This window comes from Ursus maritimus, unplaced genomic scaffold, assembly GCF_017311325.1.
Source record: "Ursus maritimus isolate PB19 unplaced genomic scaffold, ASM1731132v1 scaffold_10, whole genome shotgun sequence".
Taxonomy (NCBI): domain Eukaryota; kingdom Metazoa; phylum Chordata; class Mammalia; order Carnivora; family Ursidae; genus Ursus; species Ursus maritimus.
In genome coordinates this window covers 10,967,366-10,994,735 of record NW_024423344.1, presented here as the reverse complement: position 1 = coordinate 10,994,735, position 27,370 = coordinate 10,967,366, and the positions used below count along the sequence as shown (strand labels likewise).

At 47.0% G+C, this 27,370-nt stretch overlaps 2 protein-coding genes and 1 long non-coding RNA gene across 7 annotated transcripts in view; all 3 read right to left on the bottom strand.

Annotated features, from left to right (window-relative positions):
* The window catches only part of TEX26 (testis expressed 26), a 35,897-nt gene extending 27,489 nt beyond the window's left edge, over window positions 1-8,408 (bottom strand). Inside the window, exons 1-3 of one of the 5 annotated variants that reach the window (XM_008692202.2) lie at window positions 7,426-8,408; window positions 4,729-5,175; window positions 4,444-4,624 (exon numbers count right to left, since the gene is read on the bottom strand). In XM_008692202.2, the coding sequence (XP_008690424.1) occupies window positions 4,444-4,504 (61 nt within the window). In that variant the 5' untranslated portion in view covers window positions 4,505-4,624; window positions 4,729-5,175; window positions 7,426-8,408. Of the gene's footprint in view, window positions 1-646; window positions 665-4,443; window positions 5,176-7,195; window positions 7,399-7,425 lie in introns of those variants that run through there. The other 4 variants (XM_008692200.2, XM_008692204.2, XM_008692201.2 and 1 more) reach the window with 4 other exon arrangements.
* A 1,854-nt stretch (window positions 8,409-10,262) lies between these two features.
* On the bottom strand, window positions 10,263-27,107 carry MEDAG (mesenteric estrogen dependent adipogenesis). The gene is made up of 5 exons (XM_040621920.1): window positions 26,759-27,107; window positions 16,704-16,813; window positions 13,562-13,674; window positions 12,850-13,135; window positions 10,263-11,473 (listed from the first exon to the last, which is right to left on the bottom strand). Exons 1-5 carry the CDS (start codon window positions 27,034-27,036, stop codon window positions 11,349-11,351), a joined length of 912 nt encoding a protein of 303 aa, XP_040477854.1. The 5' UTR covers window positions 27,037-27,107; the 3' UTR covers window positions 10,263-11,348.
* LOC103664339 lies at window positions 20,593-22,979 on the bottom strand. The gene is made up of 2 exons (XR_569001.1): window positions 22,040-22,979; window positions 20,593-20,714 (listed from the first exon to the last, which is right to left on the bottom strand). It is a non-coding gene; the product is annotated as an uncharacterized LOC103664339 (long non-coding RNA).
* Window positions 27,108-27,370: the final 263 nt, after the last annotated feature.

The following is a 27,370-nucleotide window of genomic DNA, read 5'->3' as shown; positions in this document are numbered from 1 at the left end:
AAAAAAAAAAAAAGGGTTTGGGGAAGGAGAATCAGAGGAGGAGGCCTAGAAGAGCCGTCAGCAAGGGCAGAGGAACACCAGGGCATGTGGTGCCCCGAAGGCCGCAGGAGGGAGGGGTTTCCAGGAGGCGGGGAGGAGGGATCACCTAGGGCAAATGCTGCTGGCTGGGCCCAGGAGCACGGGGACAGAGAATTAACCACGGTATACATGCTCACAACAGCAGAATTCATCTGCTCCAACCTCCCATAGTACCACCACACTCCTTGGGAGTAAAGGTTTTAAATTTAACTCAGTCGTCCTCTGATTCTTCCTTCCTGGCCAATTCACCTATTTACATTTCACTGGGACTGGGTTGAAAGGGTCCCCTTTAATGTCTGAACACACTGCGGTCGGGGTCTAGCACTCACTGGAGCCTCCTCGTTGCCTGTGATGTCCCCACTCGTGCATCGTAAATATAATTGCTAGAAAGTATTCTTCTCGAATACGTCTTCAGTTTCCAAATAACCCTAAAATCTGCATGCACTGCCTAGCATATAGTTTTTGCTGTGTGTGTACTTCTTCCTGTTTCATCTCCCCATCTCTCAACCAGCTCTTGTTTCCGATTGAACAGGCCCTTGGGTGCAGCCAGGCAGCTGGACATGCTCACCCGTGACAGTGTCCCCACCGCCTTCCCGCTGGTGGGGATTCGCCTCCAGCAGCCTCCCCCGTCTAACAAAAGTCTAGCCCCTGCAGGCTCCACTCCGTGCCTCTGCTCACACGCACTCCGGGTGTCCTCGCCCTGATCCCACTCGGCGAGAAATGACGTTCTGGTCTGACGCCGCTGCTTTAGTGGGAGTCACTTCGTGCTTTCAAGCATTTTGTTCCAATTGTAGAATTAAATGTTCTTTGTTCAGAGAATTCCAAGTATGGACAAGTAAGTGGGAAGAAATTGGGAGGCAGAGCTGAGCTTAAAAGAAAACTTCGCTTAGCCTGATTTGAACCTCGAAGTGCAACTCTTGCAAGGCTCAGGAAAGACCCTCTGCACAGAGAGCACACATCATTGCCCCCTCTTTTTCCTAAAGCAAACAACACTAACCCCGGCCAGGCCAACGTCCTGCTAGGCCCACACATGCCTCAAAACCCCTGGTAACACAGTGTCCAGGTGACATCTCCCCATCAACCACAGACAAGCCAGATATACCTCTGCGTGTCCCTGTCTGTGGCCTGTCCCCTTTCTGAGGACAGACTGGGGGCTGGCAGCCTCCTATTGCTAAGATCCTATTCCAGAAGGCATCAGGTGCAGGAGAGGCCATGCCCAGCTGCCTCTAGGACCTGACAGCAAGTGGACCTCCCTCTCCCTAATTCTAACCCGCTTGGATGACTAAAATGATGAGATGCGTAATTTCCAGTACATCTTCCTACAATTTTTTGTTTAATGACTTTTCTTACTAAACATTTCTTACGTCAGGTCTGAGTCTATGCTTCCTATTTCCATTGACACAGCTTCTGAAAATACAATGTGATTAGAATTGATCCTCTTCCTTAACACAAATAATAACTTCAAAGTCTATAATCATTATATTCTAAACACGTGTTTCTAGAATGTGCCACCACTTGCCTTTGCATACATTCTCGGTAAGTGTCTCAGTGTTTTTCCCTGTAACCCTGTGTCCACCTCTCCCAGGATTCTGTCTTCCTGTTTCTACCTTCTCTCATTTTCTGTTCTTTCTGCAGTGAAGTCCTGAACCCCTCCAGTGAACCAAGCCCCCTGCTGGGCCCGAGGACATAGAGATTCTGTCCTGGGCTTGGGGAACTCCCAGGTGAGTAGAGGAGACAGCAAATACCCAGTGAGCACAAACTTAGAGATGTGCTGCTGGGCCATGTGCCGTGGGAGCTCCCAAGGAAGGTGTCATTCTTTCTGGGTGGATGAGAGAAGGGGTGTCGAGGGTGGGTCCAGGAGGTACTTCATAGAATAGGTAACATCTGAGCTGGGACTTGAAGTCGGGGTTGGACAGGGACCACAGGAGGACGCGGAGTGTAGCATTTTTCGGAGGAAGGGGCATGAGCTATGAGTCTGCGACCCGGCAAGTGGCCCAATGTGAGCGAGGCAGAGGAAGACGTGGCCAGTGGCAGGTCAGCGAGGCCTGGTTTCCCCCGCTCTACCCTGGCGCTCTATTATCCTTGGAGATATTCACAGTTATGAAAATTTATTCTGAGGTTTTGAAAATATTATAAAATAGTAACGAGCACGCGCATATTATATTACCCTTTACAGAGTGTTTGCACGTAGGGAATCTTGCTTTATCCTCCATAATAGCCCAACAGATGGGCAGGTATGAACAGTACCTGATAATTCTAGGTTTGCCTTGTGGTTGGGAGGATTAAAGGGGATGGCAAATGCAAGCATTTAGAGTGGGCTGAACGGGAACCCAAAAGATACACCACATCCAAACCCCAGAACCTGCGACTGGTACCAAAGAAGGAAAAAGGGCCTGTGCAGATGCAGTTAAGGATCGCGAGATGAGCAGATCATGCTGGATTATTGGTGGGCCCCACATGCCATTTTGCTGTCCTCATGAGAGGCGGAGGGAGAGTTCACACAGGAGAGTAGGCGATGTGACCGTGGAGGCACAGACTACCGTGAGGAGGCCCCCAGAAGATGCAAGGGGCAAGAAAGGGTTCTGCCCCCGAGCTACTGCTGGGAGTGCAGCCAGGCCAGCACCTTCATTCTGGGCTTCTGGCCTGCAGAATGTGAGACAATAAGTTTCCTTTGTTCCAAGCCGCCAGTCCATGGTTATTAAGGGCGGTCCTTCAACCTGATACAGCAATTACAAGCCCGTATCCAGTAACGGTTCAGTAGCAAGCAGCCCATGGTAGTCATTGTCCACGTCATCTTATTTTTGGATCAAAGCTAGGCAGTGACACCTCAGTCCCACCTTTTGGAGAGTGACACTTCTAGCAATGGAAGACGGAGTGGCAGAGAGCGCCTCGTAGAGCCCCAAGACTGGGCACGAAGAGTCAAACTCACCCACAGGAAGGGGAACTTTGGGGGCAGAATCGATGAGCCTTGCTGATCAAAGTGAGATGTCAACGAAGCTGCCCTCCCTTCTCCCTCGAGCAGCTGGCACCCTCCTAACAGCCTCCAAAGTCTGGGAGGACAAGGAGTGTAATTTTGTACATATTAGTTCAAGGCCCTTCTGTGACATCCAAATGAAACTGTCTGGTAATCGGTTGGATACTTAGGTTTGAAAATTAGGAGTGAGTGAGAGAGAAGATTAGAAAGCCATCGGCATGTTTCCGTAGGCTTGAAGCCCTCGGTAGGATACGGCCACCACGCAGATGTAAACCTAGACGGATAGATCTTGGAGGACTCTCACATCCCCCAGACAAGAAGGGGGAGAGGAGACAGCGGAAGAAACCAAGACAGGTGGCTGGAAAGAGAGGAGGAGATTCGAAAGGAATGCAGTGGGGGAATCCTGGGAAGGAGGTTCTCCCCCACCCCACCCCCCCCGCCTCTCTTTTTTGCCTTGTTATCATACAGAAACAGCGAGTTTTCAATATATTGTGTACGAATTAAGTATTTTCATTTTCTATCCTTAATTTTACAAAGCGATGAATGGAATGAAAATATGCATTTCATTCATGCTGGTGGGTCTACAATTCTAGAGAATTCACAGGTGAACAGTTTCCACCGCCCTGTAGCCACCATGGAATCACAATTACCCAGCTAGAGGGCTGTGGTGAGTTATTACCGCCATGAGAGAGGCCAGGATGGAGCTGACTACACAGTAATCATGCCACTAGCATCACAGCTAGAATGGCTCTCCCTCCATGGACAAAAAAAGCTGACTTTGTAAACCTGCTGCATTTGCATGCAAAATTAGCATTAAAAGCTCTACCCCTGTTAAATGCAAAATCACGTTGAAAGAGAAATCAGCAAAGGTTAGGTAAAGTGGCAGCTGAAGGCCAAGTTCCCAGCCTCTGCTACAACCACGTGGGGGGATGCAGTCTCCGCAGATCCGCTTAGGCGCCCCGCATGCTGCACCTCCACGCCTTCTGTGCTGTTCCCTACATTCGGCATGGGGACGGGTCTCTGCTGGGTCTGCTGTCTTCAGAGCGTTTGACCTCTGTACCTTCTTTGTCTTGGACATTGTTCTCCTGGAAAGGCACTATTCCCTCCCTTCTCCTGTAACCTCCTAGGCACTTCGTGGAGGGTGTTTAAAAACACCTGCGCGGTTTAGGGAAAGGATCTGCAGAAATATGGCGAAGGGCTGTAGAAGGGCTGTAGGAGGGACAAGGTCATGAACACCTCACTCTCTCTGACTCCCAGACTCTCCATGAATTGAGTCCCACCCGGAAGAGGGAGGCAAACACCCTTGCAGACCGAAGCAGCCTTTGTTTTAGTGTACCGCATTCCCAGGAAAAAGCCCATCCCCCGCTGACCCGCAGGGTCCGCAGCCTTACTTGGCTGAATCTTGTGGCCGCTTGGAGAGGGGCACGCGACCTCGGGCCCAGGCTGTGCCATTCTTGCTCAAAAGAGGCCGTGGCGGTGCCCTCTGCTCCTGCTGGACTGGGTGCTGCGAGCTGCGCTCGGTTGCTTTGTGACGCGTTGCCATGGAGACGCAGGTCACTTCCCGCAGCTCAGCTGGGGGCGGACAGGTGCGGGAGGTGGAGAGCGAGCTTCATCAGGCAGGCTGGGGGACGCGGTGCGGAAAGCAGAGATGTGTTTCCAGTAAAATGGATACTTACTTTCGCGTATTCATATAGTTCTCGAAGTGAGCTTTCCTGAGCATTGTCTTGTCTATCGGGGGAGTAGGTTGAGAAGAAAGTAGTATTGTCAGATTTGCAACTGCAAATTTTCATCTCTTCGTAACTTTCAACTTAAGTGACTGTGGGCAAAGCTGTCCTAGATCTTTTCATTAAGAAGGAAACAAGAGTGAGCAGGGATGTGTGCGACACCTTTCTCCCCAGGGGAGGTTTCTGGCAGGAACCATTGTGTTTTGTGATTGTCAACTTAATTGTTCTATCCCCACAGACTCAGCTGTCTTTCTCCCCGTCCCCGTGTGTGTTACAGTTTTCCCAGCATTTGGAGGGTCTTTTGTCTTCATATGCTTGGCAACGACCTCGGTAGTTTGACACATAGTAGGCGCTTAGTAAATCTGAATGCTTCCAGGCTAGGACACAGCTATTAGCCACCTGGGTGCAAAGAAAAGAGAGGAAGTACTCATTACAGACTGCTGGCAACATATTCAGAAAGCAATTTACAACCATTCCTTCTCTGCAAAGGGGTTATTCGAAAGTAGGACCTTCCGTGAAGGTGATGTTTTAAAAAAGGAGTTTATCAAAGGACACAGAATAGTCATCAAAGCAAGCATCCCAAGTGCATAAGCAAGGTATTGCTTAAAAATGAAGAACTAAAGCAGAATTTTTATCCATATGATGCAACACATATAACACATTCTAGACTCTCAAATTTTATAGCTGTGAATGGTGGTGGAGCACAGAGAAGGTATAGAGTTCTGTCGATATTATTAAAAGGAATGAGTCTAAATTAGGATTTAGTAGTGGCATCTAAATGAGGAATATCACACCCAATAACAGATTACTGTCTGAAAATGGCAGAGCTAATTAGCATAGCATAATTTAAGAAAAATATTTTTTTAAAACAGAGCAGGGAGTCTATAGAATTTTGAAAGTGAATTCTTATTAATATCTTACATTTGTCTCCTCTTAGGCAAGCTGTGAAATTGTGGCCTACGCACCGAATCGGGAGCTGGGAGATCTCTGTACTTTCTACCTGGAGCCCTTGGGATCAAGCAGATACTTCTCTGAGCCCCAATTTATCCGTAAAATGAGTATACCAGTGCCTGCCTCACCGGGCTGTAAAGATGAATAATGAATAATTCTTACAATAATTTATAAATTATAAAGCCGCATAAACCTAAGGTATTGCTCTTTTGTCTTACTGCTATTCTGAGCTTCATTCTTTTTATAGTCTTTCATTCCCGCTTCAAAATGGATTTTTGGTACAAGTCCATTTTATCACGACCAGTATAGCACTATTCCTGCCTCTGAATTTGGGTTGCTTGAGGCAACCCCTTTCAATGATTAAGATGATTTTTTTTTTTCCTTTCTTCTTTCCCTCCACAAACACTGTCTGGGCCCTGAAAACGAGCTGCATGATGACATTAAGGGCGATGCCCTGGATATTATGGGAGCTTGGGGAGCTGGTCCTAGAACAGGAAATGCCCAAGCTGAGTTCTCAAGGATGCCTAGGAGGCAACCAGGGGCAGAGGGAGAGCTGCCACCAGGCGGAGCAAAGGCCCAGGAGGCAGGGGACAGCACGGGATTGCCACACTGGAAAGAGTGACGGGGTTTGCTGAGGAACACTGAGGCAAAGGCCACGTGGGCCGTGCTGGGAAGTTGGGCTTCCCATGAGCGGGAGGAGCATTCCTTGGAGTGGGTTACAGCAACGGAGCGAAGGGATCAGCTCAGAAGCTTGCACAAGGGGCGCCTGGGTGGCACAGTCGTTAGGTGTCTGCCTTCGGCTCAGGGCGTGATCCCGACGTTCTGGGATCGAGCCCCACATCAGGCTTCTCCGCTGGGAGCCTGCTTCTTCCTCTCCCACTCCCCCTGCTTGTGTTCCCTCTCTCTCTGGCTGTCTCTCTCTGCCAAATAAATAAATAAAATCTTAAAAAAAAAAAAAAAGAAGAAGAAGCTTGCACAAATCCTGACCTCTTTGTCCAGGGGAAAGAGAAGCAAGATCAGCCCTATCACCTCCCAGGAAAAGCTCACCATTCAGCAATTAAGATGTGCCGGTTACTAATATGCCTTTTACAGAGTTTCAAATTGGTCAACAAACAATTTGAGAGTAGTTGTATTGAATGGGCTAAATGTTAAATGGTCGTTTCCAATTTAAATTGTGATAATAAATTTCTTCCCACATACGTACACACATACACATACACACAGAGGGAACATGATGTGAAGGAGTAGTGACAGGTGGGTGGTAGAGGCAGAGGGCAGCAGGGACAGAACACCGAGCTTTTGGCTGTGAAGCAGAAGGAAGTTTCCAGCTGGAGGAGAGGGAGTAGGTCACCTAGAGAGTTAATACCCAAATGAGAGAGGCGGCACCAAGTTCATAGGCCAGGGCTAAGAAGCAGGGAGAGAGATGGAGCTTGCCCGCTGCTGTGGAAAGAGCAGATGGGGCCCAGACCTGGAGAAGACAGACGTGCTCCTCGTCAAAATGAGCGTGCCCACCAACACCTGGGCATCTTGAAAACACGGGTTCTGACTCAGGAAGTCAGGCGGGGCCTGAGATTCTGCTTTTCTAACAAGATCCCCAGATGATTCGTAAAGTTTGAGACACGCGGATCCAGAGCCTGGTCCGAGGACCAGCAGCCTCTGCATCACCCAGGAGAGGAGCTTGTTAGAAGGCAGACCTACTGAGTTAGAGTCTGCAGCGTAGCAAGACCTCCAAGAGATTCCTAGGCACATTCAACTCGGAGAAGCTCTGCTCCAGGAAATACGACAGGCAAGGGTGTCTCTGAATGAGAAGGAGAATGGGAAATTAGTTGATAGGAGAATTCAAAGAGCAAGCCAACAAAGGATGTGTAAAAGATTCGGCAGGGGACTGCCTCCAAAAACCCGGGAGATGTCACAGATGATCTCCAGTGTTCCCCAAGAACTTCGCATATGGGTATACTGAGTCAAGTTTCTCTGGCTTGGTACATTTGGGCAGAAGCCTTTCTATTACTAAGTAATATGCAATGCTTTTATTCAAGTGTCTTCATGTTTAAAAAAATCATACTGCTTTTTCTCCTTTGTTTTAGCTGATTGATAAATTCATAAAATATTTTCTCAATTTCTGTGATGGAGTCTATTATTCAGGGTTTCCTAGAGAAACAAACCAATAGAGTGAGTGTGTGTGTGTGTGTGTGTGTGTGTGTGTGTGTCTAGAGAGAGAGACTTATTTCATTCTAAGGAATTGGCTTACACAGTTGTGCAGCCTGACAAGTCCAAAATCTGCAAAGGAGGCCAGTGGGTGGTGGGCCCAGGGCAGAGCAGACATTGCAGTTCAAGTTTGAAGGCCACCTGTGCAGATCTTCTGTTGCTCAGGGGAGGTCAGTCTTTTGTTCTATTCAGGCCTTCAATTGATTGGAGAGGTGCACTGATATTGCAGGGGGCAAGGGGGCAATTCTGTTTTACTTAAAGTCCACTAGCTTAAATATTAGTCTCATCCAAAAATACTCTTCTAGAAATATCAAGAATAATGTTTGGACACCATGGCCCAGACAAATTGACACATAAAATTAGCCATCACAGGTCCAGATCTTTCTGAAGTCACCAAATTCCTAAATGCCACTCGGAGGAGCTGTTAAGTAGTCAAGAATGATTGCCATCTTTTTACATCCAGAAAAGAAAATTCTACAATGTTCTCTATTTTGTTAGGACAGTCCACTCTAATGGGCAGATTCTAAGCCCTGCTTCTAATGTGCCACTTGCCAAACTTACTCGCATTTTATCCAAATAAAACCATAGCAGCAAGTCCAGACTGTTGATTCTATCAAAACCTTGTCAATCCAGTATAAACATCGCCTCCCTCCGCCCTCCCTGGTTCTTGTGCGTTCCTCTTCTTTGAACTCTTGAGAGGTTAAGTGGGCCAGGCCAGCCATTGGGTAATTACTAAGGCTTTACACTGTTGGCTCTTTCAAGTGTATTCAAGTAGTGAATATCAAGTGTGAACACTCTTTTTAAATCTGTTATACCAGCATTTACCCGTCCAAATGAATGTTCTCTGCTTCAAAGTAATAATTTATTCTAATGACACTGCCGTTGCTTAAAGCATTTCTGAAATTCTTTAGAAACTCCCTTCAGAACTAGATGCATATTCTTTTGAATTTCTTAAATAGGGGCATAACTTGGCTCTTTGAAGATAGATTGGGGATTTGAAAGAGTAAAAAGACATTCACATTCGAGCTGATAATTAAGGTAGGCAATCACGTTGGGCAATGTTATCCTTTAGCCAAAAATCAAACTATAACCATGAGGTAATGAGAAAAAACCTCCTTCACTCTGTAGATAATGTCTGGATTTGCATTCTTGTTGGAATAAATTAATAGCCTCCAAGGTGACTCTTGGACTGAGAGCTTCAATAAATCAATCACTGGATCAATCGGTCCTCACGTATTTGTTTTAAAACTTAGTTTTACAGTTTTACGTCATTAATTTTACCTCCCAAACCGGATCCCTAAGTGTTTTAGATGTTCTCTTTTTTGAACTTCTCTCATAGCACTTATTTTATTGTTCTTCTTAGCTTGCACACCTGTCTTCTAAGACTGGACGCTCCCTGAAAGCCAGGGCTGTGCTTTAGACACCCTTGTGTCCCAGCCCCCACCTGAGCGCGATACGCAGGGTAGCCACTCAATCACACGTGTTGAATGGATGACTTGAATGAATGGATGACCTGAATGAATGGATGACTTGAATGAATGGATGACTTGAATGAATGGATGACTTGAATGAAGGATGACTTGCCTAGATCATTGTTGTCCTATAGATTTCCCTTGATCTTGAACTGTTAAAATATCTGAATGAGGCTGCAGTTATACCCAGATTGAAGCCTCCTTGACCCAGAAAGATCTGTCCCGGTAGACTTTTCACCAAGTTTAAAGATTGCCCACTAGCACTTCTTCGTGACCCAGGCTAGTAATTACATTAGCACAATGTATATTCCCCTGGAAGGGGTTCATAAAACTTTGCTGAGTGAATACCGAATGGGTGAATGTATTAAATGAAAATTGCTTTTAATTCAACAACAACAACAAAAAGGTTTGAATTATAAAAGAAACCTTCCAGACCTTTTAGTCCATTCTCGGAGTGATTCCTGATGGTTTTTCTCAGTTCAGCTATTTTTAAGAAAATCTTCTCTGTCAACTTATGTGAACAGAGTCCCTATTTCCTTTAGGAAGCATTTAATATTTGATATCCAGCTAAGGTTTGTTTGCACTGGTATAAAACTTATTTTATTGTCAACATTCTTCATTTTGCACTGAGTTGAATAGCAAATGGTTAGCCTCTTCTGTTATTAAGGAACTTTGTTTCCTTTTGTGAGAGATCAGTTATCAAATTCTTTTTCTTTTCTGCAAATGCTTCAGAGACCCGTTCTTCAAAAAGCTCTTCTTGAGAAAGTAGCTGTAAAAACCACAATTCTTATTGTCCTTAGTAAGTTATAAGGACACTATACCACCCGCAAGGCACAATGGAAAGATCACACATGCGCACTTGGTCACAAATTTAATTGATTCCATGTTGAATGCTAAGAAAAGTTTTAATTGCACTAACAGAGTACCCAACATATCAATATAAATGAAGGGACAATCAGTGGTGCTATCAAAATGTATAATACAGGAAACTGTTTAAAAAGGATAGAAAAATTATACTCAGGACCCATAAATCTTCCTCATTGTAAGCATATGTAGTGACTCGTTCATGCAGGTTTTTTATGCAAATAGAATTTTTTTTCTTTTTGAAGAACTACATTGTAGCTATGAGATGAAAAATGTATTGATGTAACAATGTATTATGGTAATGTTATAGCTTTCTTCTATTTTGCTTTTAGTGTTAGGATGGCTAAAAGCTTATTTAAAGTACCTAACTGACTTAATGTGCTTCCGAAAGAGGACGCTGCCATGTACCTTATCCTTCCCCTATTACGTTTGGTACCACATCACATGGCCTCTTTCTACACAGGCCACTTTGATGAGAGAGATGGGCAAGGGAGCTCGAATTGCAGGCAGTGGGTGGCAAGGTTACTGTCCTCTCAACCTGGCCAATCCTCCAGCACTTCTTACCTAGAACATTCCTCCTAAGGATGAGAAACATACTTGCCTTCCAATGAAAGATGTCCCAGGCTTCTTATCAGCCACGTTTGCAAGAAAATAGCACTGCTAACCACCTGCTTGCTGGGTTTGGGTTCAGACAAGGAGGTCCCAAGCAGGGGGGCATTGATTTACGCAGTATCGAGAATTGGCACTCAAAGGCTGACAGAGGAGCTCCCAGGATGCCGGGGTACTAAGCAAAGCATTCAGGGTGGCAGGACTCTGCTGCTCCCTCTGCCTCTTTGGAGAAGGGTTAAAAGGAGAGGATACCCCTCCAGGCCACCAGGCCAAAGCCCTCCCCTCCTGAAGTCCGCTGCATGGGGCCTGCCAGGGTGTCGCCCAGGAAATGCAAGACAGGAGGCTTCTGTGGGAGCAGAGGGTTGACAAGCAGGTGCAAGTGCCCGCCTCCCACCGCCTCTCGCCTCCCCTCAGCCTTCTGCCCTTGCACAGGCCTGGCGGGTAGCAGTGACCACAGTGTGTTCAATCCAATCAGATAAACTGGTCGGGTGTCTCTTCAGATTCCAGAACACTTGGAAATGGCAATTCTGCCAAAAGAGCCTCTGTCAGAGATGATCTGGGTGACAGGCTGCAGTTGAAAACTTCATCTATTGAACCTGAGAAGAATGACAAGGCACATTATTATCATCACTGGAAAAACAAAAACAAAAAAAACCAGCAGGGCCTTAAAACTCACACAGCACACAACGTAACCATTTCAATAATTAGTAGAGACTCCTGACTTCCTCAGAAAAACTCAAAAAGCCGAACGGTTTTTTCTGGCTCTTTGTCTACCAGCAGGACAGGGACCATGGGCTTTTCCACGGGCTGGAGTAGGAGGTTGAGGGAGAGCGTGTATGAATGCCCGGGAGTGGGAGGCCCTTCCAGGATCGGAAATACTTACGAGTAAGCATGTTTGCTATAAACTTTGGAAAAAGGCAACTTTCATTATGAAGACTCTGCTTTTTTACATCTGAACATATTTTACAGTGCAGGTTCATAGAGACTGGTGTGATTGTGTTTGTCTTTCTTTGTGTCTTTTCTTCACGCAATTAGCAGCAAGAGGCCTGGTGCAAGGAAGTTGCCTTCCTGCCCAGACTAGCACGGGGCAGGAGAGTGGGCTCAGCAGAAGACAAACCCAGACAAGACTTGACAGATGTCATCTGTCTTAGCCACAAGCTGACTGAAAAGTCTCACCAGCTGCTGGGGAGGGAGGAGGCACTGGATAGTGAAATCTAGATTAAAACCTGTTAGGTAGGGGCGCCTGGGTGGCACAGTGGTTAAGCGGCTGCCTTCGGCTCAGAGCGTGATCCCGGCCATCTGGGATCGAGCCCCACATCAGGCTTTTCCCCTATGAGCCTGCTTCTTCCTCTCCCACTCCCCCTGCTTGTGTTCCCTCTCTCGCTGGCTGTCTTTATCTCCGTCGAATAAATAAATAAAATCTTTAAAAAATAAATAAATAAACAAACAAATAAATAAATAAATAAAACCTGTTAGGTAAAGGGTTCTTAAGATTTGTTCTTTTGTGGTCTTATAAACTCTGGAGAACCCTTTCAATATTTTTAAAGATCGATGTCTTGACCATGCATAGTCCTCCCCCTCCCCCCAGCCGACATCCTCTGTTAACATCTGTTGCCTTGAATGTGCCCAGCAGGAAAGCATCATTCCTTCCTAATATTTAAATTATTGTTAATATTTAAATGAGGAGTAATACATATTTAAATGAATAATATATTTTAAAATTATATTCTGGGTTTGTTGCACACTGTAACTGCTGTGTCAGAAAACTTTAAGGAGCCTAAAAAGAAAAGTCACCGTATTTCTTCTTGGTAGTAAACATTTCTTGCTTCTTACTTTCTGAATTATGTGATATCGTATTTCCCCTTTACCAAGGGGCCTTTCTTTTTCAGTTAATTGACTTTCCACTCCCGTGATATTATTCTACCCATCTATTTAACTACCTTCCTCGGGTACTTGAGAATTTTTAACATACCTCTGGAAGTTACGCTGAATTTTCGGTCAGAGAAACTGCTCCTTCGGATTAAAGGTTCACTCATTTTTTCCAGAAATAATTTAATTGTCTCCTTCTTTTCTGGACTTGTACTTGACAAATTCAGAACTTTTCCTTTCACCTTTACAGTGGAATTGCTGAGCCCAAACCAATAGAAGAAATCAAATAATGCATCAGCTTTGAATTCATACACAAAGCTCAAATTTTCTCCATTAACCACCTCATTTCCTGGAGGGAAAAAATTTTTTACTGCCTCTTGAAAGTCAAACTGAAAGAGAGAGAAGCATTTAATTAATGTCATGGATATAACTACAATGTTATATTACAGAATTGTATATTATTATAGAATTATACCATTGAGTTAACAATGGCCCAAATATCCAAGGTAGCACACCCCTTATTTCTTTTTCATTCTGACAAATATTTTCTAACAGTTGGCTTTTGTTTTTTAAAACAAACCTCTGCATTTGCATCCTCGCCTTCTGAAGCCCTTGAACTTCTTGGTTAAATTGACATTTATTGTTTCTAGATCAGTTGCTAGAAACCAAGTTCATTTTACTGGTAGTGATAATGAAACAATAGAAAATCTGTGTGTCTGCTTATAATTAAGCTCTGGGGACTCGTACTTGCATGAAATGCACAGACCCCTTTCTATGTGGTTAGCAGCCCTGGATTCAGATTGACCAAAGCTTACCTGAAGCCGGTAGCTTTCTCCAATCACCGAGGAGATGACCATGTCCATCCCTTGCTCTATCTGTCTTCTTATTTTGGGGTGCCTTGTGTTCACAAGAAATGCATATGTTCTTTCTAGACGTTAGGAAGCAAAATTCAAATGGAAGTGCGCATGTGTGACAAAAACCTACTTCTTAGCATTTGATAAAGCAGTGATTCCCACCTTATTTGGAGATGTTATTCATTTGTAACTTCCCTTGGGTTCCCTCAGATCCTCCCTGCAAAGCGTAACCGGATTTCTACAAATGTTCCTGACAATTTTGTAAATGTGAAGGAAGCTCTGGGATACTGTAACAGCTGGTTAGAAAATCAGCTCCCCCATGAAGCATGAGAGACTGTGGACTCTGAGAAACAAACTGAGGGCTTCAGAGGGGAGGGGGGTGGGGGAATGGGATAGGCTGGTGATGGGTAGTAAGGAGGGCACGTGTTGCATGGTGCACTGGGTGTTATACACGACTAATGAATCATCGAACTTTACATCAAAAACCAGGGATGTACTGTACGGTGACTAACATAATATAATAAAAAAATAATTTAAAAAAAAAGAAAAAAAAGAAAATCAGCTCCCCCAAGTGCACTTTGTCACCCTAATGATCACAGATGAGAACCAAGTCCCAGGGTGTGTGTCCCAAGGCATGGCCAAAACAGCCTTGCTGGATAAACAGCGACTTGGCTCTCACCAACATTTCCTTATCTGCAAAGCAACATCAGCCAAGTCCAGGGAAGGAGGCTGCCCCGTGCCTTCTCCCCCCATCACCCATCTCTCCCCATCCTTCCCCAAAGACCCGGCATGCCTTCTGCCAAAGGGCTAGTCTAGGGTTTTAAGGATCAAGACAACTTGAGACTGAGTCCCCACCAGGTCCCACCCCAACACAGTCCCCAGCAGAAGTCCTTCCCATGGTCTAACTAACACCACGTCGCCGCCCTGGCAGACAGTTGTTTTGTTGGTGGAGGTGGTGGTTTGATTTGGGATTCTTTTTTCTTTCTTTTTTTTAATTCCTTATGTCCAATTCTGTCTGATTCTATACAATCTAAGCAAAGAGAAGGTTGTTTGTTCACCAGGAAATTTGAACTATTATAAACCAACAGTTTCTTAACTTTTCCGGTCCCCAGAATCAAGCTCCATGACCTTAATTAGCCAAGTGCACTCTCTAGACAGACACGTAACATAGGTGGTCACTCTCTGTTTAAAGGCCATGGACTAGCCATTATGTGATTTTGAGAACTGAACATTTTGCATAGGCTTTGAGAGCCAAACCTGTGGTCCACCGGTAATGAGTCTTACAACCCTGAGGAATATATTTTGAGCTAACTTTTGCACTAACCTTATCCATCTTATTTTTTCTATCCCTGTTTCCTTTCTCCCAAATTACCATTTTTGGGGGGCACTTTAAATATAAATTACCTTATATGCTCTTTGAGATAACAGATTAACAAAGCAAGCAAGCTATTTGATACCGTGAATTAACTTTCACACAAACCAAACTAAGATCTTTAGGTTCCTTAGATACTAAGGGCTACCACATTCCACAATTGTGCTGGTTGGGCAGGTTGTGCACTGCACAACTCTAGAGGATGCCATTGACATTCACAGACACCATTTGTACAGTTATTATGACAAACTTCTGCAAAAGATTAGTGAATTGTGTTGAGTCACTGGTGGCTTTTTTCTAATTTGCACAAAAGTGCCATTTAGCAGCAAGGTTGGACGTGTTACCTTACTTATAATTTTCATAATTTAAACTTGACCATCTTAAGCTTCTGTATCATAGGAGCTCTTTAGTTCATGGCTTTCCTCACAACTACACAGCACTGGGTTTCTGTACCCGCTTCCACGACAGCTGTCATACAACTGTGTACCTTTTGTAGGCCACCCGCAAATCCACAAATACCTCCTGTACCATTCCCCGCACTTTCATTAAAATACTAAAATGGAGAGGTCTCTTATTCTTTCTTAAGATTCCTCCTGAGAGTTCGACGCAGGAGGTGTACTTGATGTCTGTGAATTACACTCCTGGAGAACTCTCCAGCTTTCCGGTCATCATCAAGCCAAATAGCATCAGGGGCTCAGATGCTCTAACAAGCATGGCTTGTTACCTTGTGTTGTGTTCCCAGCCCCTCCTGCCGAGAGAGCACTGTGACTGAACTACCAAGTGAGCAGAGAATCTGAATGATTCTGAATGACATGAACAGAGAATCAGCTCCACGAATCTGAATGAGAATGAATGTTTGAGAAAGTCTATTTAGAATCTGTAGATCGTTTCTTATTACCTTGGACTCATTTTAAGAATGCTATTTAGAAGGAGAACTAAGAAATTCTACCTCTATCACAGAGCATGATGCCTGTGACTTTCCCCGACATAACATGGAGCAGGAAGAAGGGAAAACGGAGATATTTTCATATCGGAACTGGAGTTAATAGAGTTGTTAGCAGTTAATTGGATTTCTTGGAAGAAACGATAAAGAGATACCCCTAAAATTGAAATTTGAAGGCCATAGCATGAAACATAAAAGCATCTACAGCTGCTATTTATTTCTTTACCTTAGTTTCCTTATCTATAAAATGGGTATAAGCACCTCATACGTAGGATGACTATGCATCTTAGCTCCCCTGGGTCAGTGCCCGTTTATACCTCAGTCCTAGCATAATTATTAATAGTACCTACTTTCATGCTCAAAAATGTTCCCATTTGGATGAAAGCCCTACAAGGCTGTTGTGTCAATTAATGACACGGGAGTACACTTCACATATGGAAGCAATCAGTATGTGGTGGACAGTATTATAGATCATCACCATCATTCCAGCCATTTTTACAAACCCTGCAGACTCAGAACGCGATAGCACTTCCTGCGTAGACAGGAAGTGAAGACAAAACCTGGAGACAGAGGGCTTCTGCCATCAGATCACGGAGAGGTTCTGCAGGCTTGGGCTGTGCTTCAGATCGTCTAACTCCAGGCTCCTGGCTCCAGGCTCTTCCTCGCTCCCGACCTTGTCACAGCTGACACCCACCCTGCTTACTCCATGCACAACTTCTGCCTCATTAGTGTGCCACAGCCCACAGCCCCAGGAGGCAGAATCCAACCAAAAATATTTTTATACCTACCTTTCGAGGTGTCTTTTTTGGTCTGTACATTCACAAAGAACAGCATTGGTTTGCTCAGGATAGTTTCCCTGTAGTCTTTATAATCACAGTAGTTGGTCAGTTCCACATATCTAGGAAAAAAGCAGAGATAATTGCAAATGTAATCTACCCCTCCATCTAGGTCAGGAAGGGGATGTCTTGGACAGGTGCCTGCCACATCCACAGATCTCGTGAGAGAAGTCCCCTAAAATGTGTCCTATGGAGGCAGTCATATTTTGTACCATAGAAATAAATCCCCTCCCTAGTCAGATGAGCAATCGGGACACAAACCAAAGGTGGTCCTGATCTTTGGGGTGGCCTGGCACCATTGCTTGGCTCTCAGGGGCAATTTTCATAAGATCATGGCCAGTACCATCTATCTTCTGGGCTTTAAGAGTTAATTTGAAGCAGTAAGAGCTCTGTGTCTCTCCAGATTGAGAAGGAATTACACTCAAAGAGTGAGAGAAGCTGGGTCTTCTCCAGTCATCCTGCCAAACTGGTGGGTATGAAAATTTTCCTTTTCTTCTCCTCCCCTCTTTCCTTCTTTAATCCCAAAATAAGATCCCAGGCCCTCCGTAGATGACAAACTCAACCAATATTCATATGAACTAATTCCTATCTCCCTAATCCTGAGCTTTGTGCAATGAAGGGGAAAAAAAGAGCACACTGACGTTGGACTTTTGTCCACGACCCTATTCATTTTAGCCTCCTTGGTTTTCATTCATTATTTCAGCCTGGGGAGTTCTTTTTTGCTTTTTGACTCTGTCATCCAGCGTGCCAGCTTTCTTCCCTATTCTACGACTTTTCCAAGTAGTCTTTCTACCTGCATCGTTGATAAAAAAGATAGATGGAAGCGCAAATCGGCTCCCCTCAAGAAGATGGCTAATTTCCTGTCCACACCCAAGCTCAGACAGCACATGGATGTAGGCAGGCAGAATGGAATCCAGCAGGCTGGGCGATGCGCCTGCCACAATCCCTCCTTGACACAGACCTGGTTCCCCATTGAGAGGCACAGCTGTGTGCACCTGCATGAGGTGAACGGCTGCCCTGGCTGACAGCACGGGCTGCTTTTGCTGTGCTGCGTGTGTTTGCTTCTTACATCTAGTCACGGGCAGAGACAGCGCCAGTGTTTCTCTCTGGCTTGTCGTCTGTCCGGTGCCAGACAGGAAAATTACAACCTTGGAGGGATCTCCGCTGCAGGGAGCTGCAACTACGCCGTCCTCTCAGCCTCCCGCCCCACCCGGCTTCCCACAACCCACTCAGAGGGGCCGGCGCACGAGACCTGGACCTGGGCATGGTTTGCGAGCACATGGGGAAAATATCTACCCCCGAGGCAGAAAAACACAGCTTCAGTTTGTCTGTCTCCCAGCTTGGTTTCTTAGAAATCTGTATCATTATCTTTTTCCTGGGATTGTCAGACCTGATTGCGAGAGCTTTTAAAACCTGACCCCTGATGGAGACTCTAAAACACTTCCTGCCTTGTATTTCACCAGGCTTTTCATGTAGTCTCTGCTTCCCATGCCAAGGGCACCGGGGGTGGTCAGGGGGCTTGTCCTGGGGTAGGGAAGGGGATACAGGGCTGGTGTGTTTCAGGGGAGGGAAGGGGGTGCAGGTGTTGACATTCAGGTGAGGGATGAGGGGGGCAGGAGTCGGGGAGAAGGGGTGGGGGACCAGCAGGAATGACAAGGGAGTGGACTGCGGAAGATAATGCAGACCAGGAATTTTGTATGGTTCTTCCATGGTCCCGCTCCTGCCCTCATCCTCACCTGTGCTGTGAGCAGCACAGTGCCCAGTGAGAATGGGGAGAGGTGGGGCACCTGAAGGGGAGTGGCCCTCATGGTCCGTATCAGCAGGGAGAGAACATTCCTGTTCTTTTTTATCCCAATTGGCCAACTGCCAAAGGCACTAAAAAAGGAAGCAAAAGAGAAGGAGGGAGAAAGGGAATTACCATTTTCGGAGTTCATTTGCTCTCATTCATTCATTCATTCATTCAACAGCAGTCGCTGGGCACTGATCATGTGCTGGGTACCAGGTAAGCGTCACACATGCTTTATCACACAGGAGGGGCTCAGGGCCTGCGAGGTGGGGCTGGGATAGAGGGTGGCAGTACAGGGGTCCCCTGTGTCCTCCCAGCCCTCTGCCATCATCTCCTCAACTGTCCAGGGCCTGGCTTGGGCAGACAAGAGTGGCCTGGCAGAAGCTGCAGAGAGCCAGTAAGGTCCGTGGTTGCAGGGGGGGTGGGCAGAGGCGCCGAGGAAGAAAAAAGGAAGAAAACCCTTGTAGCCACGGAAGAAGAAAAGGACAAGTCCGACTGGAGTAAATATCAGCAAGATAGATGCGTGATGATGGGGTAGAGTCAGGTGCCACCTGTGACCCATCCAAGGCAGATTTTCCTATTCTCCTGCCTTGTTTACCATGGAGTTAATTTATAGTCATTTAAACATTTCATATTTTCCTCAGGGTGACTCCTTTGATCTGTCACTATCCATGGTCTGAGGGTCATTCTCGAGGGCGTGCACAAGGCATTGATACAGAGCACGTCTGGAAAATCTACCATCCCAGTTACTATTCTGATCTTGCAAATGACAGTGCAGCACTTGCCTCTGCCTTCGAGACCAATCAACATCCAGTCGGAGGGACCATCGATTTTATTCTGATGAATCCACAGCTTATAGGAAAAGGATGAAAATCTCAATTTAGAAATGACCACTGGTTGGGAAAATAATCAGTGTCCCCCAGAATACTGTGGAAGGTTTTGTGGAATGCTTTGGGGCTCCGAGAGCTGTTGGTTCTCGTGATCAGAGAAGGGGGACCGGGCCAGTGGAGGCGGGGGGCTTCCGGATGGCCACACACTGAGTTGAATGCATAACCTATACAGGAGTCATTCTTTCTGGAGTCTGAATTTAATAAGATGCCCTGAATAATAAAACTATGCTCAACATAATTTAATCTTCCTTTGATGATTTAGAGGCACTTTTAAGATCTTAACGGGGCTATAAACATCACCACAGAGCATGTCAGTTATCACGACGCCACAGATGTGTGAAAATGCTGCTATTTATATGAGAGGTCTGTAACAGAATTTACAGACAAGAGATTGTAGCAAGATCCCTACTTCATGAACTCTACTTAAACCGGGTCACAAATAAGAAATACCTTCTTAATTCATCATTCTCAGCCTCCCAGTGATGGTACAATTGTTAAACACCTTGAAATTCCAGTGAAATTAATGAATGTGAGCATTCCTTTGGAGTTCACCGTTAGAAAATTCGGATATGTAAGTCACTAAAATACAAAAAGACTGAGGACCTGGTTGTGAAGTCTCACAGGTATTTAAGTATCTGACATTCGTTCACTGGTTTTGTCTTAAGATGAGCCTTACCAGACTACATTAGGGACTAGTTATTTCAACTTTAATCATGCGTATTTCTGAATTACTAATGCAAATACTGCTTCTTGTGTGCTGGATGTTTATTATATTTGCTGAAGTTATTAAGGATGAAAGGCAAAGGGTCTAAGATAGCTCCTTTAAACTCTCATGTCTTCATTGCGTTTACCCTGGCCCCAAAATGCTTCTAGGCTGAAACTTTCTATGCCTGGCTTCAATCCAAAGATTGAAAGGCAGACCAATGTGACGTAATGCACAGTGACTCGAAATAAGAAGATCTAATTCATGCCCTAATTGACTGGCTGTGTGACCTCAGCTGCAAAGCCACAACTCACTGTGACCTTGAGTGAGTTACTTCACCCGTCTCAACTTGTGCCTTCATCTGTAGAAGGGATAGAACAGGATCTCCTTCTGTGCGAGGACTCAAGGCAGCACAAGCAATAGAGACGTGTGTACTTGGGCCCATAGTAGCTGCTCAACAAACATGGTTAGTATCTTTAATCCTGGCCAACTCTGCTGGCCGCAGGGTAAAGTTCTATAGACTTGTGACACACAAGCAGGGCTGTGTTCCTCTGAGTGACCAGGAAAAAGCACAACAGGAGCATCTGAAAAATACATGAGCAAGAGTTACTCCTTCCTTGCTTAAATTCCCTTCCTCCATTTTTCAGTTCGGAAGGCTAAAGCAAAGCTTAAGGAAAGCAATGCCTGGAAGATGAGACCAAGAAAGAACACTGTATTTTTGCTTCTAGCAAATCCGGAGTGGTCGAGAGATCAGATCATTCCCCTCTGAGATGCCTACCTTACTCTGGGGGTTCCTTCTGGTTTCACATCATTTCTGGCACCATCTGCAAAGCTGTGCCAAATCTCCCTTGGCTCCGGGAATTTAATGCTCAGAGGCCAGTAAGAATTCAAACCTATGGCTTCTGTCTGAGGGTGTGTGTGCATGTGTGTCTGTGTGTCTGTGTGTGCGTTCATTTAAAAAACTATGGAGCGTGGAGCCCAGAAAAAGAGGAACACATTTGGAACAGTCCTTATGTAGAAGGTCCAGAAACTGCTTATAACTTCCATAATCCTTTGCTGTGACACTACGCAAAAGCACCCCGCCCTTGGGAGCAAGCAGGATGGCCCTGCTGTGCTTCCAGGGTTAACGTGACAGCTTGATGTGGGGCCTCAGCCTGAGCTGTCATGCAGTTCCTTTTCTCTCACTTCCTCCCCTCCCTCTGCCCCAACTCTAGGGAAATTAAGCAAAATTTTCTGATTTATCACCTTACTGTCTGGTGATTCGAATCAAGGACACACATGTTCATCTACTCATTCATTCATTCGTTCTTGATGCTCAGTACATGCCCCCCACCCCACCCCCGTCGTGGGGCAGAAATGATGCTTCATGCACCCATTTATTCATGCAATAAACACGAAGCCCATGCACTGGGCACTGCGGATACAGAAAAGCAAAAGGAAAGAGTCTGGCTCTCAAGGAGCATCTAGTCTATTAGAAAGACATAAGAAAATGCACCATGTCAATATAAAATGATAGACTGGTAAAACCTGGTTGCTGAAAGCGTGATCACTGGGCCATCAGCACTGGCATCGCCCAGGAACTGGTACAACTGAGGAGTCCTGGGCTCCTCCCTGGTTTTATTCAACCTAAAAGCTGTGTTTTAATAAGATCCCCAGGAGAACTGCGTGCTTATTTCAAGTTTGAGAAGCACTGATCCAAAGACATGGTCCCTGCCATTCAGAGGCTTACAAACGAGTTAATGATTCAAACACAAATGTCCTGAGAAAGGCATTCAGGTGTTAGAGGGCCACTGGCTTATGTTCTGGTTATTTAAATAAGAAAGAGCAAAGCAAGAGGGGTCTGGCGTTAGAACCATTTACTGAGCTGAGACACACAAGAGGGATTGTTCTGTCAGGCCAAACGTCGCACCATTGGGTAGGCCAACGCAGGAGGAAGGCGTCCCCCGCAGGAGTCACGGGGTAGCTGAGCCATGGGGACTGTGCGGTGGCCGCGCTCGGGCCTGCAGGCGGGCATCTGACAAGGACCAGGTGAGCTGAGAGGAAGAAGCGGACCAGAGCGTGGCTGGAGGTCCAGAGCAAGGCTCCTGAGGAAGGAAGCCAGTAATGGCACGTGGCTTTTGAATCATCAGATCTGGGTTCGATTTCTGTCTCTGTGACCTCAGCAAGTTTGTTTTTGTTTTTGTTTTTGTTTTTAGCTTTGCTGAGATTAGTCTCCTCACCTGTAAAATCTGGCTAACAAAATGTACCCCATCAGGTGGCTAACGGATTGGATAATGTGTGTGAGGCACTTGGCTTACGGGGCTGCTTAATAATATTCTCGGCTAACATTGGTCAAGCGATCGATATGTGCCAGTAACTGCATTCAGGACCTCATACATTTAAATTCTGAACAACAACCCTATAAGGTTGTTGGTACTATTATTTCCATTATACGCTGAGGAGACTGAGTCACAGGGATTAAGACATCTCCCAAGTCCTTCAGCTACTAAACAGCAGAACCAGGATTCAAACCAAGGCAGTCTGGTCCTGGCCCCCGGGCTCGTCCACATTGATTCTAGACTGCATTTCATGCAAATCAGAGCTCAACACATAAAGGATGATTAGTTCATCACTATCCTTACATGTCCTAGTGACGGGCTGCTGTCCTGGGCGGGTCACCAAATCCGAGACTCAAGACACCAGGATCAAGGCAGAGGACCAGTCGCAGGGACACGACGGGAGCCCCCGAGTGCTGCACACCGCAGATGGGGCCACGATTGCTTCTACACCTCCCGCCTCCAGTCAGGGTCACCCCAGAGAGCTGAGCCTGGGCCCGCAGACACAGCCTGACACTTCCCGGGGCAGGTGGGGGCGAGACCTCCCCAGGCCCCAGCCCCGACTCCACCTCCCCTGGGCCCCTGTGTCTCCCCACTGCCCCCTGCGCCTCCTGCCCCAGGTGGCTGACCTCCGGGCGGGTGTCCCTGTCCCCATCTACCAGCTGGTCGCCTGTGGCCAGGAGCAGCACACATGTCTGCTTTTAGTGGCTTCCTCCAGGCCGCGGGATTTACTTCCTCTTTTCACCTGATTATATAAGATGCTTACTGTCTGCTGTAATTCCAGTGATTTCTCTGTTGATTCGGGAGACTTCTGAGAAAGCTGCTGCTGTCTACAGGAAGCCAGAATCCTTTCAGCTTCGGGGCTGCTGGCTGAGCGCAGAGGCTTACAGCTGGCCAAGGCCACACAGGCCTGGTTCTACTACTCACCAGCACCTCGCTTAGCTAAGTTATTTAATCTGAGTCCTGATTTCCTCACCTGGACAAAGAAGGGAAACACCAAGAGTGCCAACTTTGTAAGCTTTTGGGAGGTCAGTGTTGTGAACTATTTTGTGCCGTTCCTGGTATTTGAGCGAACATTAGTGCCGCCATTATTACAACACACTTCTGTTTATCACCCGAACAGCCTCCTTCGTGCTCAGGGACTTCTGGAAAGAAGGGTGGCGTTCCTATTTGCCAAACACGTGCCATTACGTCTCACTAAGAGGCTGCATCCCGTGACAGGAAAAAACGTGTGTGCGTTCCTGGTTATTTACACCTGGTAGCCCGAGCAGGGCTTGTCCGTAACACAGATGGCAATTCTGAGCGTGAAAGAAAAAAACAACAAGAAAGAGCTTACCATTCATTCCCGGCAATTTAGAATCGGTTTTTCCAGAAGGCTCTCGTTCCCTCAGGTTTACTGAGTAGGCATGAATTTCAAAAACGTTTAAGTATCAGAGGACACACCCCAGTAAGCGGAACCACCCTCTCTGTCCTGCTCTTATTGTCTGAATGAGTGAACCGCGTGAATGCCAGGGTCATAGCCCTAAGCCTTTTCCTGGGGAAAGGGCCTCATGAAATACACAGCATGCATTTCTGAGGCCTCAAAAAGGAAATCCTGCTTACACTGTAAGCTTACCCACACCAAAAATAGTTGTTGAATGGGAAAAAAAAGAACTAAGTTAATTAATGGAGCAAGGATCCTTAACCTGGATCCAAGAATCTCATAAACTACGTGGACGGTCAGCAACATTAGTGTGTGTGTGTGTGTGTGTGTGTGCATACACACACCTCTGGGGAGATGGTCTACATAAATCCTCAAAAGCTCTATTAGTCTAAAATGCGTAAGAATCATTGCTTGCCTTTCTCATTCCTTGGCCATCTTGGCAGCTGCTGTTGGTTGGAGGACATCCCACACCTACGGTGGGAATATGGTGGCTGAAGAGAAGATGAAAAAGTTGCTGGAGTCCATCAACTCCAGGTCCTAACTGGACATGAAAAGCGGGAAGTACATGCTGGGGTATAAGCCGACTGTGATGACTGGCAAAGCAAAGCGAAACTGGTCCGCCTCAACAACTGCCCCACCTGGAGGAAGTCTGCAATAGAGTACTATGCCCTGTTGGCCAAAACTGCTGTCCAGCACAGCAGTGGCAATAATGTGGAATTGGGCACAGCAGGCTGAAAGTAAATAACGCACGCTGGCTATCACTGATCCAGGTGATTCTGTGATCTTTAGAATTGTGCCAGAACAGACTAGTAAAAAGTAAATCATGCAGTTTTTCTTTAGTAAAACTGGCCAAAGTTTACGGAAGGAAGGAAGGAAGGAAGGAAGGAAGGAAGGAAGGAAGGAAGGAAGGAAGGAAGGAAGGGAGGGAGGAAGGAAATGAATCACTGCTTTGGAGTAATGTTCTGAGAGAGGAAGCTGTATGCTATCCCCAAAGCCAAAGACAACTTTGTAAATTTGGCAAATCTGAGGAGGCAACTTGGATGTGTGCATTCTGACTGTGCGCCCACTTTCTGATCCATGAAGACAAAACCTCTCACTGCTGCCCACAACCCAGTCTTCCCTCCCTTTCCAGAAGGCTCTCTCCGTCCAGATCAGGTTCGTCCTTCAGGACTGCACACCCAACCCATAAAAGCCTGCTTCCCCTGCCACAGCATGTCCCCTGCGAGAAAGACAGATCGTTCTTTCTATCACCCAAATTATTCTCAGATGCTCCTTATGTCCCAGGGTCCAAAGGCCCTCACTCAACTGCTTTGACAATGAGAACCTTGTTGTTGCATCCTCACTGCATTCTGGGCTGGTCATTGTTTATTTTGGACTATAAACTGCCAGGGGACCACTGCTGTTTAATAGGCTTTTGTGTAGGAGGTGTTCAAAGCAAGAGTTTAATAACCAGACTTCGACATCATTTTAAATTTTGCCACACTGCTTGCTAAGATTGAGGGAGCTGGCTCTGTCAAAAGCCTAACCTATGGCTTCAATTAATTTTGGACATTTTAATTTTTCATAGTCTGTTCTCAAATACAATGGTTACCTTTTTTTATTCTGTGCAAATGTGATTTCTAACTCAGTTCCTCCCATAGTCCATAGTCCCCTACTTATGGGTTATAATATTCAATTCACTAAGAAAGGGAGAAGTTCTTGCTGCAGAATGGTTTTTCAGGCATTCAAAGCCCTCACTATCTTTGTGTGGAAAAGCAATGTTTTTCCCGGCAGCCTTGAAGACAGCGTTTTAAATATCTCATTTTGTTTGCTTGCCCTTCTTGGTTCCATCCCACCTACAGTGAGCCACAGTGCTTCTGTCGTTCCCGGTAGCGAAGGCTTTATATCTTCATAGCTGGCCAGCTTACACATCTCTGATTCAAACTCTAGACTGCGTTGCCCACTTCCCAAAGCTCAGTTCCACAGCACAAGCATAACACCCACCCCCACCCCCCAGCACACACACAAGTACAGGATGACCTCTGGAAGGTATGAGGCCATGTAGAATCAAGCACGAAGCTCCCTCTTCCTTTATCCCATGATGATCAAAGCCTGCTTCAGATGGACTATGGCCTGCTGGCTGCAAGTTTGCTAAGAAATGCTTCTGACACTTTGGCCACAACAGCTAAGCATCCTGGGCACTCGCCATCAAATTAAGTTTAGGGCCAGCTCTGCACCAGGATCCTGGAAGCTACACTCATTGCACTTATCTTCCCAGAACTCGCCTCCCCACATCACAGCCCACATGGCCCTGAGGTGGACTTCATACCTGGCTTTGTTCCTTTCTCAGCCATGGTTTGTTTCTTTTTTTTTTTTGAAAGCTAAGGCAGGCCAAAGATGGGAAACTTTGAACTTTTGCACGCTTTTCCACTGGGTCTCCTCACTGGATCAAGCCAGTAATACACAGAATTGAGCAGCCTCTCCCCTCCCCACAAATCCAAAGCCAGGGCATTGAGTCTCTCCTCTGCAAACACCCCCTGAAGTGTGTGTCTCCATTTGAGCTCATCTGACCCAGTTAAGGGCCCAGAAAGGGAAAATCACCCGCCGGTTACGAGCTCCCCACCCAGCCCTACACCACGCGCCTGCCCTGATGCCCTCCTGGGCGGCTTCAAGCTGCAGCTGCAAGATGTCAGTGCAAAGGGCAGAAAAGGCCAGGGCTGGGGGAGCCGTGCACCTCCAAGTGACGTTAGCAATGAGACAAACCTAGAAGTGGCAGGAAAGGCGGGGGTGGGGTCCCGGCGGGGGGGCACGAGGAGAGGGGGGACAGGGTGGTGGGAAGCCGGGCCACCCGGGGCTCCCAGGAACGACAGCGAGGTGGAGGCCTCTGCGGGGACCTGGCGAGGCCACCCACCTCTTGATGTAGCCGCTGAGGCGGTAGAGCTGCCCGTCGAGGCGCACGCGGCCGTCGCCGAAGACATTGAAGCCACCGCGCGCCGCCGCGGGTCCCCCGGGGCCGGACACCACGAGCTGGTCGCCGCGCAGCTGGAAGGCGCCGGGCTGCAGGCGCAGCAGCTGTGCCAGCGGCAGCAGGGCCAGCTCGCAGTCGCACGTCCACAGGCTGCGCAGCTCCCCCGACGAGATGGAGGTCAGGCTCGGCCGGGCGGCCGGCGCGCGCGCCACCTCCGCCATGCCCCTGCCCGCGGCGCCCTCGGCCTCTCTCCCCTGGCTCCCGCGGCAGGTGCCCGCCCGCCAGCAGCGCCGCAGGCCCGGCGTAGAGAAAGCGGGTCCCGCGCCGCGCCGCCCTTTTATCCGCCCTGGGTGCGGCCGCCCGCCCCGCCCGGGCCTCGGGCACGACCCCGGACGCTCCGGACCCAGCTCGCGTCGGGCTGGAACTTGGCACGCTCCGGGCCGGCCGCGCCTGCTCGCCGCCGAGGGTTACTCATCCCCCTCGGGTCCGCCGCTCCACACCCCGGGCCGGGCCCGCCCCCGCCTGGCCGACACCGCCGGGCCGGGGTGGGGACGG

Excerpts from the sequence above, each read along its gene's own strand:
- MEDAG (XM_040621920.1), bottom strand. The coding sequence starts at position 27,036 with ATGGCGGAGGTGGCGCGCGCGCCGGCCGCCCGGCCGAGCCTGACCTCC. Across the intron at positions 16,814-26,758 it reads CTCAGCGGCTACATCAAGAG|ATATGTGGAACTGACCAACT; the intron begins GTGGGTGGCCTC and ends CTTTTTTCCTAG. Across the intron at positions 11,474-12,849 it reads ATTCAGCGTAACTTCCAGAG|GTTCAATAGATGAAGTTTTC; the intron begins GTATGTTAAAAA and ends CATTCTTCTCAG.